This window comes from Phalacrocorax aristotelis, chromosome 10 (assembly GCF_949628215.1).
Source record: "Phalacrocorax aristotelis chromosome 10, bGulAri2.1, whole genome shotgun sequence".
NCBI classification, from domain to species: domain Eukaryota; kingdom Metazoa; phylum Chordata; class Aves; order Suliformes; family Phalacrocoracidae; genus Phalacrocorax; species Phalacrocorax aristotelis.
In genome coordinates this window covers 25,827,669-25,844,029 of record NC_134285.1, presented here as the reverse complement: position 1 = coordinate 25,844,029, position 16,361 = coordinate 25,827,669, and the positions used below count along the sequence as shown (strand labels likewise).

At 64.2% G+C, this 16,361-nt stretch overlaps 2 protein-coding genes across 6 annotated transcripts in view; one reads left to right on the top strand and one right to left on the bottom strand.

Moving 5' to 3' along the window:
* Positions 1–203: 203 nt before the first annotated feature.
* The window catches only part of CORO7 (coronin 7), a 38,208-nt gene continuing 22,050 nt past the window's right edge, over positions 204–16,361 (bottom strand). For 3 of the 5 annotated variants that reach the window (XM_075106016.1, XM_075106017.1, XM_075106021.1), the window contains 19 exons: positions 4,869–4,923; positions 4,720–4,777; positions 4,462–4,607; positions 3,549–3,644; positions 3,346–3,462; positions 3,082–3,214; positions 2,811–2,986; positions 2,610–2,718; positions 2,424–2,510; positions 2,174–2,316; positions 1,983–2,087; positions 1,782–1,867; positions 1,565–1,706; positions 1,362–1,451; positions 1,137–1,253; positions 920–1,055; positions 710–801; positions 522–608; positions 204–446 (listed from right to left, as the gene is read on the bottom strand). In XM_075106016.1, coding sequence (XP_074962117.1) covers positions 357–446; positions 522–608; positions 710–801; positions 920–1,055; positions 1,137–1,253; positions 1,362–1,451; positions 1,565–1,706; positions 1,782–1,867; positions 1,983–2,087; positions 2,174–2,316; positions 2,424–2,510; positions 2,610–2,718; positions 2,811–2,986; positions 3,082–3,214; positions 3,346–3,462; positions 3,549–3,644; positions 4,462–4,607; positions 4,720–4,777; positions 4,869–4,923 — 2,065 coding nt within the window. In that variant the 3' untranslated portion in view covers positions 204–356. The remainder of the gene's footprint in view (positions 447–521; positions 609–709; positions 802–919; positions 1,056–1,136; positions 1,254–1,361; positions 1,452–1,564; positions 1,707–1,781; positions 1,868–1,982; positions 2,088–2,173; positions 2,317–2,423; positions 2,511–2,609; positions 2,719–2,810; positions 2,987–3,081; positions 3,215–3,345; positions 3,463–3,548; positions 3,645–4,461; positions 4,608–4,719; positions 4,778–4,868; positions 4,924–16,361) is intronic. The other 2 variants (XM_075106019.1, XM_075106018.1) reach the window with 2 other exon arrangements.
* VASN (vasorin) lies at positions 7,014–14,536 on the top strand. Its single transcript, XM_075106025.1, has 2 exons — positions 7,014–7,122; positions 11,845–14,536. Exon 2 carries the CDS (start codon positions 11,855–11,857, stop codon positions 13,874–13,876), a length of 2,022 nt encoding a protein of 673 aa, XP_074962126.1. The 5' UTR covers positions 7,014–7,122; positions 11,845–11,854; the 3' UTR covers positions 13,877–14,536.

The window sequence follows — 16,361 nt, the reverse complement described above, 5'->3', positions numbered from 1 at the left end:
GCCTCCTCCCGCCGGGCACAGCGCCCCCTGGCGACCCCGTCGCCCCCGGAGGTCCCGCCGCTAGCCGGCGGGGCTGCGCTACGCATGCGCAGGAGGCGGGCGGAGCGCAGGAGGCGGCCTCGTCCGTGTCCCGCGTGTGCCCGTGACCCCCCCCTCCACGCCCCGCTCCCGCCCCCCGGCCCGGAATCACGGCAGGACACGGGTGCTGCTGCAGCGGCTTTAATAGCGGGGCCTGCCCGCGGTGGGCACGGGGTTTCGTGCTGCTGCCCGGTCCGGGGCAGCGTGCGGCCTTCAGCCCTGCCACGCCTCCCCTCAGGCAAGCCGGGCTCCGGCGCGCCTCATCCTCACCCTCATCTTCATCCTCCTTGTCCTCCCTGCCGGGCCCGGGCGGGCGCGGGGAGTCCCCACCGTGGTCCCTGGGGTGCCGGCCTAGTCCTGCGGGAGGCCTGGTCAGTGTGAGGGGCACGGCCCGGGGGTCCTGTGCCCATGTGTCCTTCCATCCCCCCACGTCCTGCACGTACCCACTCGTCTTCGTCCACCCCCTCGAAGGAGTCCTGCGGCAGCGGGCCATCCCGGTTGCCCAGCCGGGCCACCATGGCACTGAGGAGCTGTGGGGCGGCAGGGCAGAGCCGTGGGTGCCAGGGCACAATATCCCCCCCCTCCCAGACCCTGCAGTGGCAGGGCGCTCCTGAGGTGCCCTGGCACGCACCTCCTCCTTCTTCTGCTCGTCAGACTTCTCCTCCAGGTACACGGACGCAGGGATGAACTTCCGCACTGGGGCCTCCTTTGGGGCCTCACTCACTGGGAGAGCCGCGCAGACGTGGGGCAGGTGGGCTTTGCCCCATGCCTGACACAAACCCACACCCCACCCCACAGCCGTGGGCCTGGGGCTCACGCCATGCCCTGCCGCAGCACCCACCTGGCGTCATGTCAGCCGGCTGCAGACTGGCCCGGCGCTGCTGCCCATCCTCCCCTGCCAGCCAGGCGCTGCCGCTCAGGGCAGGCTCCCACCACACACGGGTCAGCGGGTAGATATCGTCCTGGAAATACTCCTTCTGTTGGGACAAGGAGCACTGAGGGGGGGTCCCCACTTCCTACACTCCCCCCAGACATGGCTGGGTGTCCCCGCCACCTACCTTGATGCGTGGCACATGGAAAGCCACAGGCTCAAGGGTGCTCTGCCCCAGGCGCAGCGCCCGAGCAAACTCTACCTCACGCACCTCGCACGCAGTTTTGGGCAGGAAGACGAAGCCCTGATGGGGCGGAGGCGTGAGCTGGCCTGCTGCAGGTCTGGCAGCACAGGCAGGGGGGTCACGGACAGGCAACATGACCCAGGCAGGCTCCCCCCACCCCCCCTTTACCTTGTGGGGTTCATTGGAGGTGAAATTGTTGCACTCAAGGAAATAGGGGGGCTCGGGTATCACCTCGTAGAGGAAGACTCTGGTGTCACCCTGGGGATGTAGCAAGATGGGGGCTGGCAGGGGGTGCATGGAGGGTCCCTTGGCACTGTTGGGGTGCTGTAGGCAGATAGCCCCCCCAGTTTTTTTGAAGGACAAACCCTCACCTTGCTGGTGAGGAAGACAACGCTGGTATCCTCATCGTAGAAGGGCAGGAGGGTGGAAGGGGCCACGTCAAGGCCGAGGACAGACAAGGGTCCCTTGGGCAGAGCCTGCGCCTGGTACAGGAGGATCCTCCTCTCACTGCGGCTGGAGGGAGGTGACAATGGCGGGGGCACAGTGTCTCTTGGGGACCCCCGCCCCAGCATGCATCCCCCTGTTTACCTATCAAAGCCGGACACCAGGAGGTAGTTGCCACCGCAAACCCAAACCAGGCGCGCTCCACGGCCCCCCTCGGGACCTGGACCCTCCTGCATGGGATGAAGGTCACCCTGCCTGCTTGGAGAGAGCTGGGAGTGCGGGCAGGTGCCCATGTGGGGGTTCCCCAGCTCTCCATCCCATCCCCGCCACCATACATGATCATACCTGTTGAGGCTGAGGGCTGCACCGGGGCTCGTAGAGCCGTAACCGGCTGTCTTTGCTCACCGTTGCCAGCTTCTTCCCATCGGGGCTCCAAGCCAGGCTGAAGATCTGGGGAGACAGGTGGGGTGTCCCCTCCATGTGCTCTGCCTGGCCAAACACGCCCCTCGGGTGTCCTCAAGTGTGTCATCCCTTACCTGATCAGTGTGTCCCTGCAGGCACAAGGCTTCCTGCCCGGTGCTCAGCTCCCAGATCCGCACCGTCATGTCGTAGGAGGAGGAGACCAGGAGATCAGATGCCATGGGGTGGAAGCGGATGGAGTAGATCTTCTCCATGTGACCTAGTAAGGGTGAGTGGTGCATGGCCGTCCCTGCCTGTGCTGGGTTGGAGAACACTGGCTTGTCTCCAACATGGGGTGCTCGGTGTGCATTCCTGCACACCCCTCACCTCGGAGGACAGCTTCGGGCTCCTGCAGCGTCTCCGTCAGCCCTCCCTCAGGAATCCGCCACAGCCGGATCTTGGCGTCTTCACCCGCTGCAGCACCGAAACGGATGGGCAGTGGTTAAGCTAGCGATCTTGTGTACCCGGTGCGGGGAATAGCCCAGTGCCCTCCCCCGGGGACGGCATGCGTACCAACAGCGAGGCGCCGTGGATCAAAGGGGTCCCAGGAGAGGTCAGCCACCGCTGCGCCATTCTGGATGGTGGGCATGGCTGTGTCGGGGAGGCGGCCTGGCTTGGAGAGCTGGGGGAGACAGCCAGGGGGTCACCTGTGCCGTGTCCACTGGCGCCATGCCCATTGGCACTGTGCCAGCCACCACACTGTGCTGGGGGTACCTCGAGGACGGCAATCTGGCCGCCAGCGGAGAGCAGGGGGAGTGCGACGCGCTGATGGTTGGCGCAGAAGCCGTCGCACTCGCCCGGTGTTGTGAGGCTGAGCCCCCGCAGGTTGGTGAGGTGGGTGTCGCGGTGCAGCACCCTGCCTTGTGTGTGCCGGAAGCGGGAGCTAGGTCCTGGCACAGGCAGGGGACAGGTGAGCACCCCGGGTCCCCCCCGCCCCACATGGCCCTAGCTGGGGGACAGGGAGTCCACCCTGCTGCCTGCTCACCCAAAATGCTCTGCAGCGACTTCTGGCTGGGGCTGCTGGCAAAGCCGCTGGAGGGACCGGTGCTGGCTGAGAGGGAGGTGGTGGCACTGCCTGGCGAGGCCAGCGAGGACGGCGAGGAGTAGCCGCTGCCCTCCTGTGGGAGAGAGAGCGGGTGGACGGGGGGGGGCTGGTGTCGCAGTCCTCCCATTCCCTGCGGGACGAAAGCAGCAGGGAGCCCTGGACCCCTTGGTGCCCCTGGCATGCTCCCCAGTGCCCCGTGCTCACGCTCCGGTCGGCGTCAGCGGGGCTGGTGTCAGCTGCCTGTAGCTGGGTGCAGGTGATGACGGGGGAGCTGAAGGTCTCCGTGGATCTCCGCGCGGGGTTCAGGCTCACCCTCCTCACCTGCCGGTGGGCAGAGCGGTGGGCAGGGAGCAGTGGTGGCCCCGGGTGATGCCACCAGCAGGGACGCCCCCCTGGGTGATACTGACCTGCTGGCTATCCCCTGCCCACCAGGCCTGAGCGCCAGTGGCCGGCAGCATCCCAGCGCAGTCAGGGAACAGATCCTCGTGAAAGTCCTGGACGGACTGCAGGAGAGGGGATGAAGAGAGGTGAATGTCCCCAAAACCCTGCAGCCCCCCTCCTGCTGCCAGCTGGTACCACCTGGCCTAGGGCACCCCCAGGCACCTGTGGGCACCCCAGCCCCTCCAGCCATGGACCCCCATCCCTGCAAGCTGCACACCAAAGCCTGTAGGTGTCAGACGCTGCCCGGTGTTGGGCTGCCTCGTGCACCCCTGAACGCAGACAGCCTCTGAAACAGCACCCAGCTCCCAGCATCATGTCTTGCAGCACCCAGCCCCAGCACCCGCATTTCAGCATCCAGCCTCTAGGTTTAAGCATCCAGCATTCACAATCTGGCACCTAAGATCCTGCTGCCAGCACCCAGGCTCTGCTACCTTCATTCCAAATGCATTTCAAATGCATTTCAAATGCTTTAAGCACCTAGCATTCAGGATCTGGCACCCAGCACCCACTGCACTACAGCAGGTCGTGCCTGGCTTTCAGGATCCACTCTCCAGCACCCAGCATCTTGCATGCAGCACCCAGATTTCAGCACCCAGAACCCAGCACCCACCTTCCAGTCTCCACTACCCACCATCAGCACCCAGCACCCAGATTTCAGCCTCCAGCACCCACCCTCCTCTTTTCAGGCTCCATTACCCACCATCAGTGCCCAGGTTTCCGCCTCTAGCACCCAGGTTTTCCTCCTCTCCTGCTCCCCCCAGGCTGGGGACTGGGGTCCCCTGCACCCAGGTGCCCTTTGTCACCCGGTGCCATTGAGGTGGCACCCATGAGATGGCACCAAGTGTCTGTGCCACCATGCCACCTGCAGCCCCCCCTTACCTTGCGTGGCACCACGTAGCTGATGGGGATGAGGGCGGTGTCCGTGAGCTGCAGGACACGGAGCACCTCACAGGCCATGACGTCCAGGGCCAGGCGTGGCACGGCGGCCAGGCCCCGCGTGCTGCCCTCTGTCCGGCACTGGGTCACTAGGGGACAGGCAGGGCAGGCGTGGGGCAAGTGTGGGGCAGGCAGCACGGGCAGGGCCCTGTGAGGCCCCTGGGGCTGCGGGCAGCCTGGTGCAGGACGCGTCCTGCTTACCCTGGGTGAGCGCCGGCTGCGTCGGTACTGCCTCGAAGCAGTACAGGAGGTTTTCTCCCTGGAAGAGAGGCGGAGGGGACAGGGCATGAGCAGGGCTGTGGGGAGCACCCCACTACACCTTCCTGCACCCCACTGCCATGGGACCTCACCTTCCCCGCCAACACCAGCAGCCCCGTGTCGGCGTCGTACAGCGGGATGGCCGCCCTGCAAGGGAAGGAGGGTGCTGTGCCGGGGTCACCTGTCGGCCCAGCACCCTGATGGCTATGGGTTGAGATCCTGTGCCTTCCCCCACTGGTGCATATCCCAGACCCCATCCTGGGGAAGCGCGGGGCAGGATCTGACCCTGCCTGTGGCAGGAGGACAGCGCCAGTGCTGGGGGATGCCCTTGGTGTGCTGGGCTGCTCCCCTGCCTTACAGCTCCCCATGGCACGACCCTCACCGTTCCACCCTGGCATGACAGGTTTGCAGTAGGATGGCACTGCTGGCCACTTCCCACTCCGGCTGCACGGTGCCCGCTGTGAAGCCATGCCTAGCTGTGGGGCATCCCGATCCCAGCCCTGCACCCCGTGCATTCTCTGCACCCTGCAATGGCACCCGGCCCTGCTCAGTGAAGCTGCTGGCACCCACAGGTGAGCCCCTGGGCTGGCTGGGCCAGCTTGGCCAGTTTGGGGCAGACGCGTGGCACACCCCGGCACACTGCCTGCCTCACCCGGCACCTGCCGTGCCTGCCAGCCCCGGGAGTGCCCTGTGGCCAGGGCTGTGCCAGCTAAAGCGTGTCCCTGCCATGGCAGGGGGGGTTCAGTGGCGCGAGGGGACTGTGGCTGGGGGGGACACTGGGTGGCTGGAGGGGAGGGTGACCATGGGGATGCTAGGTGGCCAGTGGGGACTGCAGCCAGGGTTGGCTGGAGGGGATAGTGGTGATGAGGAGCACTGAGCCACCTCTCTGCCTTCCCTTGGCAGGGGTGGAGGAAGGAGCTCTGCAGAAGAACAAAGGGACAATCTATTACTTTTGGGTTGACATTTCTGTGGCTGCGCAGAGGGCAGGGAACTGTGCCATGCTGTGCCGGCGTCTTACACAGAATGACTTTGAGGAAATATGGCAAAACAAAGGCTGTGCTGCACTCCCAACCCCAGCCCTGGCAGCACCCCGTGGCAGGGACACCTTGTGGCATGGATGCCCCAGCGCTGCTGCGGGTTGTCTAAGAGTGGCTGGGTGGCACAAGGGACAGCTGTGGCCGGTATGGAACGATCCCACCCCAGGAGTGTTGGCACGATGTAGGCAAACACTGCCAGGGCAGCCACAGCAGGTGCCAGGGTCCCCTGCCTGGCTGCGGTCACTGTCACTGGTGCTGCCACCACTGCTGGGGCCTGAGGCTGGGACAGGGACACCCTGGGTGTCTGATTGTCCAATCCCAGCCTGTGCCATCCTTGCAGCGCCAAATGGGAAGCGTTGTCCTGTGGCACTTGGCATAGCTCTGCCATTGCTGGAGCATGGGGGCAGCCCTGTGAGGGCTGCTGCTGCCCCCCTGTCCCCCAACAGAGAGTGGCAGGGGTTCTGCAGATGGCAGGGGCACGGGGGTGCTGGGGTCCCTGGTTACCCTGGGTGTACCGGATATGGGGGGCACGGGGGTGCCAGGGAGGCCCAGGGAAGCCTCTGGTGTTATCAGGTGTGGCAGGGTCCCCTGGATGCTGGGGATATGAGGGAGGTACCTATAGCGGCACCCATAGCTACTACTATACCTAGGTGTGTACATCCCTGGGATGCTGGAGGTCTCAGGGGGCCCTGGGGGTCCTTGGAGAGGGTTCTGGGGTTCCTGGAGCTGCTGGGGGCCCCAGTGATTCTGGGAGGTCCTGTGGGGGTCCCAGAGATCTGTGGGATCCTGGTGACTCTGTGGGGTCCTGTGGAGTCCCCAGGGGGTTTGGGGGTCCCAGAGGTCCCGATGACTCTGGGGGGTCTGGTGTGGGTCCCAGTGACTCTGGGGGGTCTGGTGAGTCCCTAGGAGGTCTCAGAGTCTGGCAGGTCCTGGTGACTCTAGGTGGGTCTCATGGGGGTCTCAGTGACTCTGGGGGTCCTGTGGAATCCCCGAGGGTCCGGGGGGTTCCGGTCACTCTGGGGGTCCCGGGGGGCCCCGGCCCTCCCCCGCTGGGCCCCAGGTGCGCAGGGGGCGGAGCCTTGGGAGGGGCAGCCGTGCCCCACCCTCTCCTCCCCGTCCCCTACAGCCAATGGAGAGGCGGCGGGAGGGCAGGCTCCGCCCCCGCACTTTTAAAGCCGCCCCCCCGCGCCCGACGCGGCCAGAGAGGGGAGCGTTCGTCTGTCCGCTTGCTCACGCATCTGCCTCACAGCTGCTATGGATTGATAGGCTGACTGAATGACCGACTGACCGACCGGCCCGGCCCGCCCCGGTGAGTCCTGCGTCCCCGGCTCACCCCTTGCTGTGGGGCCGGCGGTGTCGGGGCGCCCCACGGGTGGGAGCAGTCTCAGGGGGGTCCTGGGGACACACATGGCCTGCTACCTTCCCTGGGTGGTGGGGTGTCACCCGGGGCTCGGCCTGCGGCAGGACACCGTGCTGTGGGTCTTGGCTGGGGCTAGCATGCCCTGCTCCCTGCCTGAGCCTCAGCTGAGGTGGGGGGCTGCTGGCTGTCCCCTCCACCTGGGCTGGTGACAGGCCTTGGCTGGGCTGGGGTGATGGCACCACGGTAGGCAGGGATGAGGGTGCAGGCAGGGCCCTGTGTCCCTTGTGCTCACCCTGCCAGCAGAAGGGCTGCAGGACCCACACAGGGGTGGCATGCTCCAGGGCTGAGCCTGTGCTCACCCTGTCCCAGCAGATATGTGGCAGCAGGGCTTGCCCTTTGGTGTCAGGCAGAGGTGGGAGCCGCTGGCAGTGGTGTCCACCACTACCCTCCTCAGCGGAGGGCTCAGCCACGGTGGGGTTTGGCTGCCCGGGCCCTGCCTGTCCTCGGGAGCTGGTGTCCTGGATGACTGACACGCCATGGGGCCGAGTGGCGTCCCTGGGTGGTGCCGGTGAGGGTTTCCCCCGGCTGGCGCAGAGGAATGTGTGCCAGCAGGGCCACCGGCCAGTCTGGCCGCTGGCCGGCGGGGATACCCCACCACCTCTCCTGCTGCCAGCTCCCTGCATGCTTCATCATCACCCGGCATGCCTTGGGGGGGATGCCGGCCCCTGTTGCCCTCTCTAGGTGTCACTTTGGGCCACCATGGGGTGTCCCTTCCCATGCCTGGCTCCCCCCCAGGCTGGCAGCTGTCATGAGAGCCAGCGCATCCTAGCGGAGACGCTCCACTTCCAAGACCCCTCTTCTCCCAGTCAAAACCCACTACTTGTGTGTGTCCCCCACACCCACTCCTGCTGACATGCTGGGACAGAAGCGGCCAGACTGGCCTGACCCCGCCAGGGCTGTGCCGCTGCCCACACGGCGCTGGGCAGTGCCGCTGTCAAGGATGACACTAATTGCTATTTTCCCCATACCACGCCAAGGCCAGGTGGCCTTGCCGGTTGGCCCTGATGCAAGCACTGCCTGCCCTGCTGGCTCTGCCAGTGGGACGCGGCAGGAGGAAGCGCTCGGGGACAGCAGCGGCCGCCCCAGTCATGCTGTAGGAATCTGCCCATGCTGCTGGGGCCACGCGTGGCAGCATCATCGGCCTCCTCCCAACCTCTGCCGGCGTTTGGGCTCCTCCGGAGGCAGTTTGGCTGCTGGTAAAGTGGCTCTGCTGGTTTTTCTCCTTGCTGGCACCTGAGCCAGGGAGCGCGGCCGGGTCAAAGGGGCAGGAGCAGGACCGAGGGGCCAGCGAGCGCCATGGGGAATGCAATAACCAGGCCTGCATTCCTCTGGGGCTGCTGCGGAAACTTTAATTAACTAGGGAGGGGAGCCTGGGAGGAGGTGGGAGCTGCAGTGGCGCAGGGTGTGTTGAAGGGGAGGAGGATTAAGGGCTTAATCCTGCATCCCCCCACCTCACTGGGTCTCGGGAGGGGGCACATGCTGACATCGGCTTGTTGCGGGGGGGGGGCATAAGGGAGGGGAGCAGTGCCTGTGTCCTGCCCAGCGAAGGCAGTGTCCTTCCCTGCAGTGACCAGGACAGAACCCAGGGCCTGGCTTCATGGGGGCCCCCTGTTCTGCTTGCACTGGTGCCTGCCAGCCGAGGACGCAGCCCACCGGCTTGGCTGCCTGTTGGCAACAACAGTGGCTTTGTTTGGTCTCGGGTCCTTGCTCACCAGTGCAGGAAGGGATATCCTGGCCTTGCTGAGTTCCCTGGGGAGAATGGCCACATCCCCAAGCAGCGGGGAAGGGCAGGGACCCCCGGGAGGGCTCCTCCGGCCCTTCCTGCGCAGGTATCACCCTGCGGTGAGGGGATGGAATCAGCCTCATCCTTAAAAGATGTGGTGGGTGCAAAGCGGGGTGTTCCCTGCCAAGCCCCTCGCCCAGGGCAGGCAGTGGAATGACCCGGCCTGGAGGGCTGCAGGCAGGGAGTGGCAGGACACAGCGCTCCCACCTCAGCAGGCTGGCAGGGAAAGGCTGAGCCGGGACTAGGGGAATCTGAGCCCAGATCCTCCCCACAGCCGGAAAATATGAATAATTCAGCAAATATCTGTGGTGCAGGCGCAGGGGAGCCCAGCCAAGGCAGCAGCAGGCCGCTGGCAGGGCGGTCCTAAACCTCCAGCAGAACCGGGGCCCCCTCTCCACCCTTGGGGACCCCCCTGGGACCTGGGGAGGCTGTTCCCCTGCCCCCCATTTCAGAGGGTCAAGCACCCCAGCGAGCCTGGGCTGCATTAACCCTTCACTGCCTTGAAATAGCATCAGGGTATGAGGGTGGGATGCCGGCGTGTGCCGGTGGAGTGGGCTGATGCCAAGGGAGAGGTGGTGAAGGCATGCAGGTGGAGCAACCGTGCCGGCCTGCCTGGCGCTCGTGGCAAGGCAGGGATGCGTGGCCATGGCTGTGGCCAGGCTGGCCGAACCTGCCCAGAGTGGGGAGCCTGGCAGGCGGGGAGGGAAGGAAATGCCAGCATAATTAAAGGGACGAGAGAGACTTGGAGTCAGCAGCTGGTTGCAGCACGGGACACGTCAGCGAAACCTGACCCTGGCATTGCAAAACCAGCCCTGGCCTCACCAGCCTCCCGCAGGCCTGGCCAGGCTCTGGCACTACCCACCCGGGCGGCCTGGCACAGTGGTGGCACCGCAGGCATCTTCATCATCCTGCATCCGAGGCTTTGCCCACCAGCCACTACCCTCCAGCTGCCGGAGCCACCTTGAGGGCTGGCACAGCGGTGAGGGGTGCCCAGTTGGTCCCCAGCCCCCTTAGCCCCAAAAACGCTTCACAAGGGCTCTGTGATGCTTTTTTCGGCTCTGCTTGGTCCTTGTGCTGCGCACCAATGGCTTGGCCGTGGTGTTGGGGTGTGGTGGGACTCAGCAGTGACATCAGCAAGGGGGCTGGGGCCTGAGCCAGGGGTGCCGAGGAGGGGACTTGGTGACTGCCTGGACCTGGCGCAGCTCCTCCCTGGTGTCGGGCGGCTGATGGCATGGGTCGTGGCAGGGCAGGGCCACTTGGGCCAAGTGACTCAGGCAGCTGTGGTGACCCTGCCCAGCGGTGCGGGTGCACCCCACCCTGGGGGGGCCAACCCGGGGAAGAGGTGATGGAGCCAGCCACTGCGTTAACCCTGTCCGGCTGTGTGTGAGTGCCAGTGCTTCTATGGCATGGGGGGCTCTGCTGGCCAGGTACATGCTGGGTTGTGTGGACACAGCACAGATCCCGTCCCTCCCACAGCTGTTGGTGCAGGATGTGGTGTCCCTGCACCGTACAGGGCCCCCCACGGCAGAGAGGCAGCTGGGGCAGGTGGCACGTGCTGCTGCGTGACCCATCAGCCCCCCACACATGGCGGGGGCCCCTTGCGAGCCACAGGAGGGGTTTGCCTGGAGTTATGAACAGCTCGGAGCAGGGGAGGAGGTGGTGGCAACGGCTGGGGCTGGCAGGGCAGGGTGCTTGTGGCACCCTCAGCTCCTGGTGGGATTCACCCGAGAACCCCTGTCTGCCCCCCCCACAGGATGGGGTGGCAGGAGGTGTTGTGTCCCTACCCCAGGTCCTGCTGCCACTCCAGTCATCTGTGCTAATTAGGAGTGTCATTAAAAGGGCTGAAAGATGGGGTTGAGAGAAGAGCCAGCCACCCCTGAAGCAAGGATGTGGCCGGGGCACCCACAGGGGGCTGGGGCAGGGGTAGTTACAGTGTCACTCACCCCACACGCATCCTCCTCTCTGTCCCAGTCCCTGTCCCTGAGGGACGAAGGTGCAGCCCAGGGTGCTATGTTGGGTCCCCAGGGTGCCAGCTGGAAGGGGAACAGCAGCCAGCTCTGAAGGGCACAGAAGGGACCTGTGGGGCAGGTGAGGGCCAGCTCCTTTGGCCCCATAGCCTGTGCCCATGCCACCCCACGGTGGGGGCCACCTCTGGGTGCCCTGTCCCTGAGGGGATTGTTACTGCTGGCGATCATGGCAGGAGCAGACCCCGTGGGTGCAGCTGCTGGGACAGAGGCACAAGCAAAGGGTTAAGCAGTGCTTGGTGTGCGGGGAAGGCCAGCCAGGCTCCCACCCCCTCTCCCCTGGCTCCCAAGCTGAGAGAGCCGTGCCTCTGCTCCTACTCTGCATCCCCCATGTTTGATTTGCACCCTGCTGAGTGCAGTGGGGGAGGTAGAGGCCCTTGCCCTGCTGTGCCCTTTGGGGGGGGGGGTCTCGGCGCCCCACTGGAGACAGTACCAAGAGCAGACCGAAGCCAGTGGGATGTGTCTTATGATAGAGCCTGGGGTGCACAAAGGTACCGTGTCCCTAAATCCTGAGGGTGCAAGAGCATGGGGCTGGGGTGGGCAGCCCACATGCTGCTTCACTCTCCATGGCTCTGTCCCGGACTGGAGCAGCAAAGAGGAGGCAGAAGCCCAGTGAGGACTTCCCCTCTCCCTCTGTGGTCCCTTTGGGCCGGAGGGTCCAGGCAGGACATGAGGAGACGGCTCTTACATGCCAGCAGGGGTAGCAGCATTGGGGTCTGAGGCACCCCACAGCCCTACCAGGCCAGGCTCCCCCCCGCAGCAGGGCCTCACCCCTAACCTTGGCTGGGTTTCTCTCTCCCGCAGAGCTGACACCATGAACCAGCTGATCCTTTGCACGCTGCTTCTCTTAGCCCCCAGGGAGCTGGCTGGGGCATGTCCCACAGGCTGCCAGTGCCAAGACCCCAGGACCATCCTGTGTGCAGCCAGGCGGGGCCAGACCATGCCCACGGGGCTGCCCCCCAACACCCTGTCCCTCTACATCTTTGAGAACGGCATCACGACGCTCAACGAGGACAGCTTTGTGGGTCTGCCCGCCCTCCAGCTTTTGGACCTCTCGCAAAACAAGATCACCAGCATCCAGAAAAACATCTTCCAGCCCCTGACAGAGCTTGTCAACTTGGACCTGTCCTCCAACCAGCTGCAGGAGATCACCAATGAGACCTTCCATGGGCTGCGGCTGCTGGAGCGGCTCTACCTACAGCGGAACAGGATCCAGCACATCCATGCTGCTGCCTTCGACACGCTGGAGAACCTGCTGGAGCTGAAACTGCAGAACAACCAGCTCTGGGCTGTGCCCCCCCTCAACCTGCCCAACCTCCTGCTGCTGGACATCAGTTGGAACAAGATCCCTGCCATTGCACCAGGGGCCTTCCATGCCGTCAACATTGAGTCCCTGAAGATTGCAGGGCTGGGCCTGACGAGCTTAAATGAGGAGCTCTTCCAGGCCCAGAACAACCTCCACGAGCTGGATGTCTCTGACAACCTGCTGGAGCGTGTCCCGGCGGTGCTGCAGCGGCTGGGGAGTCTCACTAAGCTCAGCCTGGCTGGCAATGCCCGCATCTCCCAGCTGCCAGCAGAGGACTTCCACAACCTTCACAACCTCCAGGAGCTGGACATCAGCAACCTCAACATCAACACTATCCCTCGGGATTTCTCCAGCTTCTTCCCCAGGCTGCGGGCCATGACGGCTGCCGGCAACCCCTTCAACTGCATCTGCCAGATGAGCTGGCTGGTGCAGTGGGTGAATGCCAGCAGCGTGGTACTCCGGCGGCCGGAGGAGACGCGCTGCCACTTCCCCCCAAAAAACTCCGGCAAGCTCCTCCACCACCTGCAATATGCTGACTTCGGCTGCCCCACCACCACCACCACTGTCCCCCCCACTACCCCGCGCACCACCACTCTGACACCGCCTGCACCACTCCCCACCAGCAGCCGCCCAGCACCACAGCCCAGCACTGCCGCTCCCACCCCAGCGGCCAGGGCTCCCCAGGGCAGCTCCACACTGCTGGTACCCTTCAGCGGCCCCCCGGCCCCCAGCAGTCCCCCACCACCTGTCTGTCCACCTCGCACGTGTCTGAATGGTGGCACCTGCCACCTGGGTGCTCAAAACCACCTGGAGTGCCTGTGCCTGGAGGGTTTCGCTGGGGTGTACTGCCAGGTGGAGGTGAGGGGAACGACGACGCCCCTGGCCACGCAGGCCCCACTGCCCAGCCGGTGGATCAGCATCGTGCAGGTCAGCAGCACCTCCCTCAAAGTGGACTTGCAGAACTACGTCCAGTCCAAAGCACAGCTGAAGGGCATCCGCCTGAGCTACCGAAATCTCTCCGGGCTGGACAAGCGGCCCGTGATGCTGCGTTTGCCGGCTTCGCTCTCTGAGTACACAGTGCGGGCGCTGAAGCCCAACTGCACCTACCGCGTCTGCATCGGGCCCCTGGGGGAGAAGGTCTCCAAGGAGGAGCACTGTGCCGAGGCACAGACCTTGCCAGTGAGCCACCAGCAGCACTCGCCCGTCACCCAGAGCAAGGACAGCAATCTGACCCTGATGATTGTCCCCACGCTGGCCGCTGTGCTGCTGTTGGTGGTGGTGGTGACCGCCGGCATGTATTACCGCCGGCAACGCCGGGCAAAGGCGCATGCCAGCGCCAGGGTGGATGCCAGCCCGCTGGAGCTGGAGGGGGTGAAAGCCTGTCTGGAAAATGGGGATTTGAGCAGCCATGGCTGCAAGGTGCCGGAGGTGGCGATGCTTTCCAGCAGCTCTGAGTGTGAGGTCCCGCTGATGCAGTCGCACTACCCCAGCAACAACAACACCCCGGGGCTCAAACCCTCCTACTTCTGAGCTGGGCAGGACAGGGCTGCCAGGCAAGGGGAGCCCTGGACAGATGAGGGTTGAGCTCCAGCCACGGCACCCAGCTGCAGTCCCTTTGGGGCAAGGAACAGCAAGGAGTTAACTGAATTAAGGCAGAAAAACCCCAAACCCATAATGTGCAATTTCCGAGAGGCTGCCACGCTTTAGGAGGAGACACTAGTTTTTACCACTCAGTGCCTTGATTTCTGTGACTCTACGTAGAATGTGGGTAGCAAAAGAGAGGGGATTTGGGTTTTTAATTTGGGGTTTGGGTGGGCTTTTTTTAGCTACTGCTCAAAAGAAAGCTGCTGGTAACTCTGCTAAGGGACGTCCACGTGCTGGTAACAAGGGTCCTTTAGCAGAGCACGGCCTGTGATTCTTGACTCCCTGGAAGCTGATGTGAGCAATACGGCCTGTCCGAGGTGCTGGGACCCTCGGGGCCCTCGGGCCAAAGGAAGTGCTGAGCAGGCAAACCGGTAATTGAAGCTTTAAGAACTCAGAGAGAATATTTATACATGGTTATTTCCCATTTCTTCTGGGAAAACTTTTTTTTCCCTAGTACAGGTTTGTGTACATCTCTTTTGTAAGGCAGACCAGAAGGGTGTCTTTTTGTAAGAAAAAGAAAAAAATTAAAATAACAATGAAAACCTCTGTGCAGCCCTAAGCGCTTTTGCAGGCACTGTCTCAGCCTGGTGTACGGGCAGGGGTGTGGGCAGTGGTGTGGGCAGGGCGGTGTGTCCCCTGCGGAGGAGCGGGAAGGTCAGCTGCGATCTCCCGTTGTTGTTGGCGAGCACCGGGATGAGTCAGGGCAATGGAGGGGGGAGTTTTCCCAACTCTGGGCAGCGGTGCTGGGGCGTCTTCCCCCCCACGGCGCTGCCCCCCACTGCAGGCGTTGAGGAGGTGTTCCCAAAGCCAAGGCCACGGGTTTCAAATCAACCCCTGCCCTGCACATCATCCAGCCTTACTTCATTCCTCCCTGCCTGCCAGATGGCTCCGGGGCCGCCTATGGGACAAACAGCCCAGCCCAGCCTCTGAAACCTCCTGATGTCACCCCTGGTGGTACCAGGACCCCCAAAGTGCCTGTGACAAGTGTCAGCCTGCTTGGTTTCCCCCAAAATGGGAGCTGCAGCCAGAGCCAAGGCTCAGGGCTGTGAGCCCCTGCTGCCCGGCCCCAGGAACAGCCGGTTTTTTGCGCTGGCCCTGGCGGGGTGGGCTGGAAGCCGGCGCTCGGCAGGTTCCTGCTGCCAAGTGATTTCTGCTCCAACCCTCTGGTTTTAATCGTTTTCCAATCCTTTATCTTTCGGGCTGGAATTTTCCAGGTTGGGGCCCTGCCCGTCGAGGTGTGTTTGATTTGGAGACAATGAGCAAAAGCGGGCTGAAGCGCCGCGGCTGCCGCCAGCGGAGCTGAGGGTCACTGCTGTGCCATGTGAGCTGCCTGCCACAGTGGGGCCGGCGACTGTTCAGGAGGCACCGCTCTGCTGCAGGATATGGCCCTGACCCCGCAAGCACCCTGGTTCCACTTGCCCGGGGCTGGTGGCAGGAGGGAGAGGCTCTGGATGCAATTAGGGGTGCAGGGTGGTGGCGGGGGCCGTCTGCTGTGGCTCCCCCAGCTCCCAGGTGGGCTTCCGGCAGGGCTGGCTCCCATTAGGGCTGGCGCAGCAGCAGGAGGGGCCCCTTGCTGGTGCAGGCGGGCCGGTGCGATGGCCACACTCGCCCGCTCAAAGGGACCATTGTGGTCCTCTCCCCACAGATTTTTCAAATTAACATCCCAAATTCCTCTGAAAATTGCTGCTGTGTAAATATTTTCACTGCGAGCTTTGTATATTTTCCAGCCCCGTAAGGAGGAGCGAAGAAAAGTCCCCAGTGGAGCTGTGGCCTCGTGCCGGGTGCCTCTGGCTGGCCGCTGCCACAGCCCCCCAGCCTGACCAGGCGCAGTGTCGGTCCCAGTGTGCCCCCTCGCCCCTGGGCTGTGAGGGACTGGCAACAGGGACCTCGCAGGGGCCCTTGAGCCCCTTCCGTCCTGGCCCCTCGCTTTCCCTCCTGCTGCTTGACTTCATGGTGTGCCCTTCCCCTAACAAAGCTATTTTCCCCATTTGCTGGAGGTGTGCAGGAGACCCCCATGTGCCAGGTGGGTGCCAGGGACACGCCCCTCCCCCTCCCCCCCCAACAGGTCCCTTCTCTCCTGGGGGTCTTCCAGCAGCTCCAAAGCACCTCATCTGTGTTGGGAGATGCCTCTCTGGCTGCCACAACATGGCAGGAGCAAAGTGGGGGCTAGGCTTTGGCAGGTGTACTACAGCCAGGAAGCCCCGAGCCAAGGTGTTTGGTGCCAGCTGGGAGGTGCGGGGAAGGGGCCGGGCTGCAGCTGACCGCAGCTACATGGGGAAGGGGCTAGAACAGCACAAGGAGATAGTGGGGCTTGGCCCTGGCACAGTGGGGTACAGGGATGCTGTGGCTGGGGCAGGGGTCGGTGCCCTGT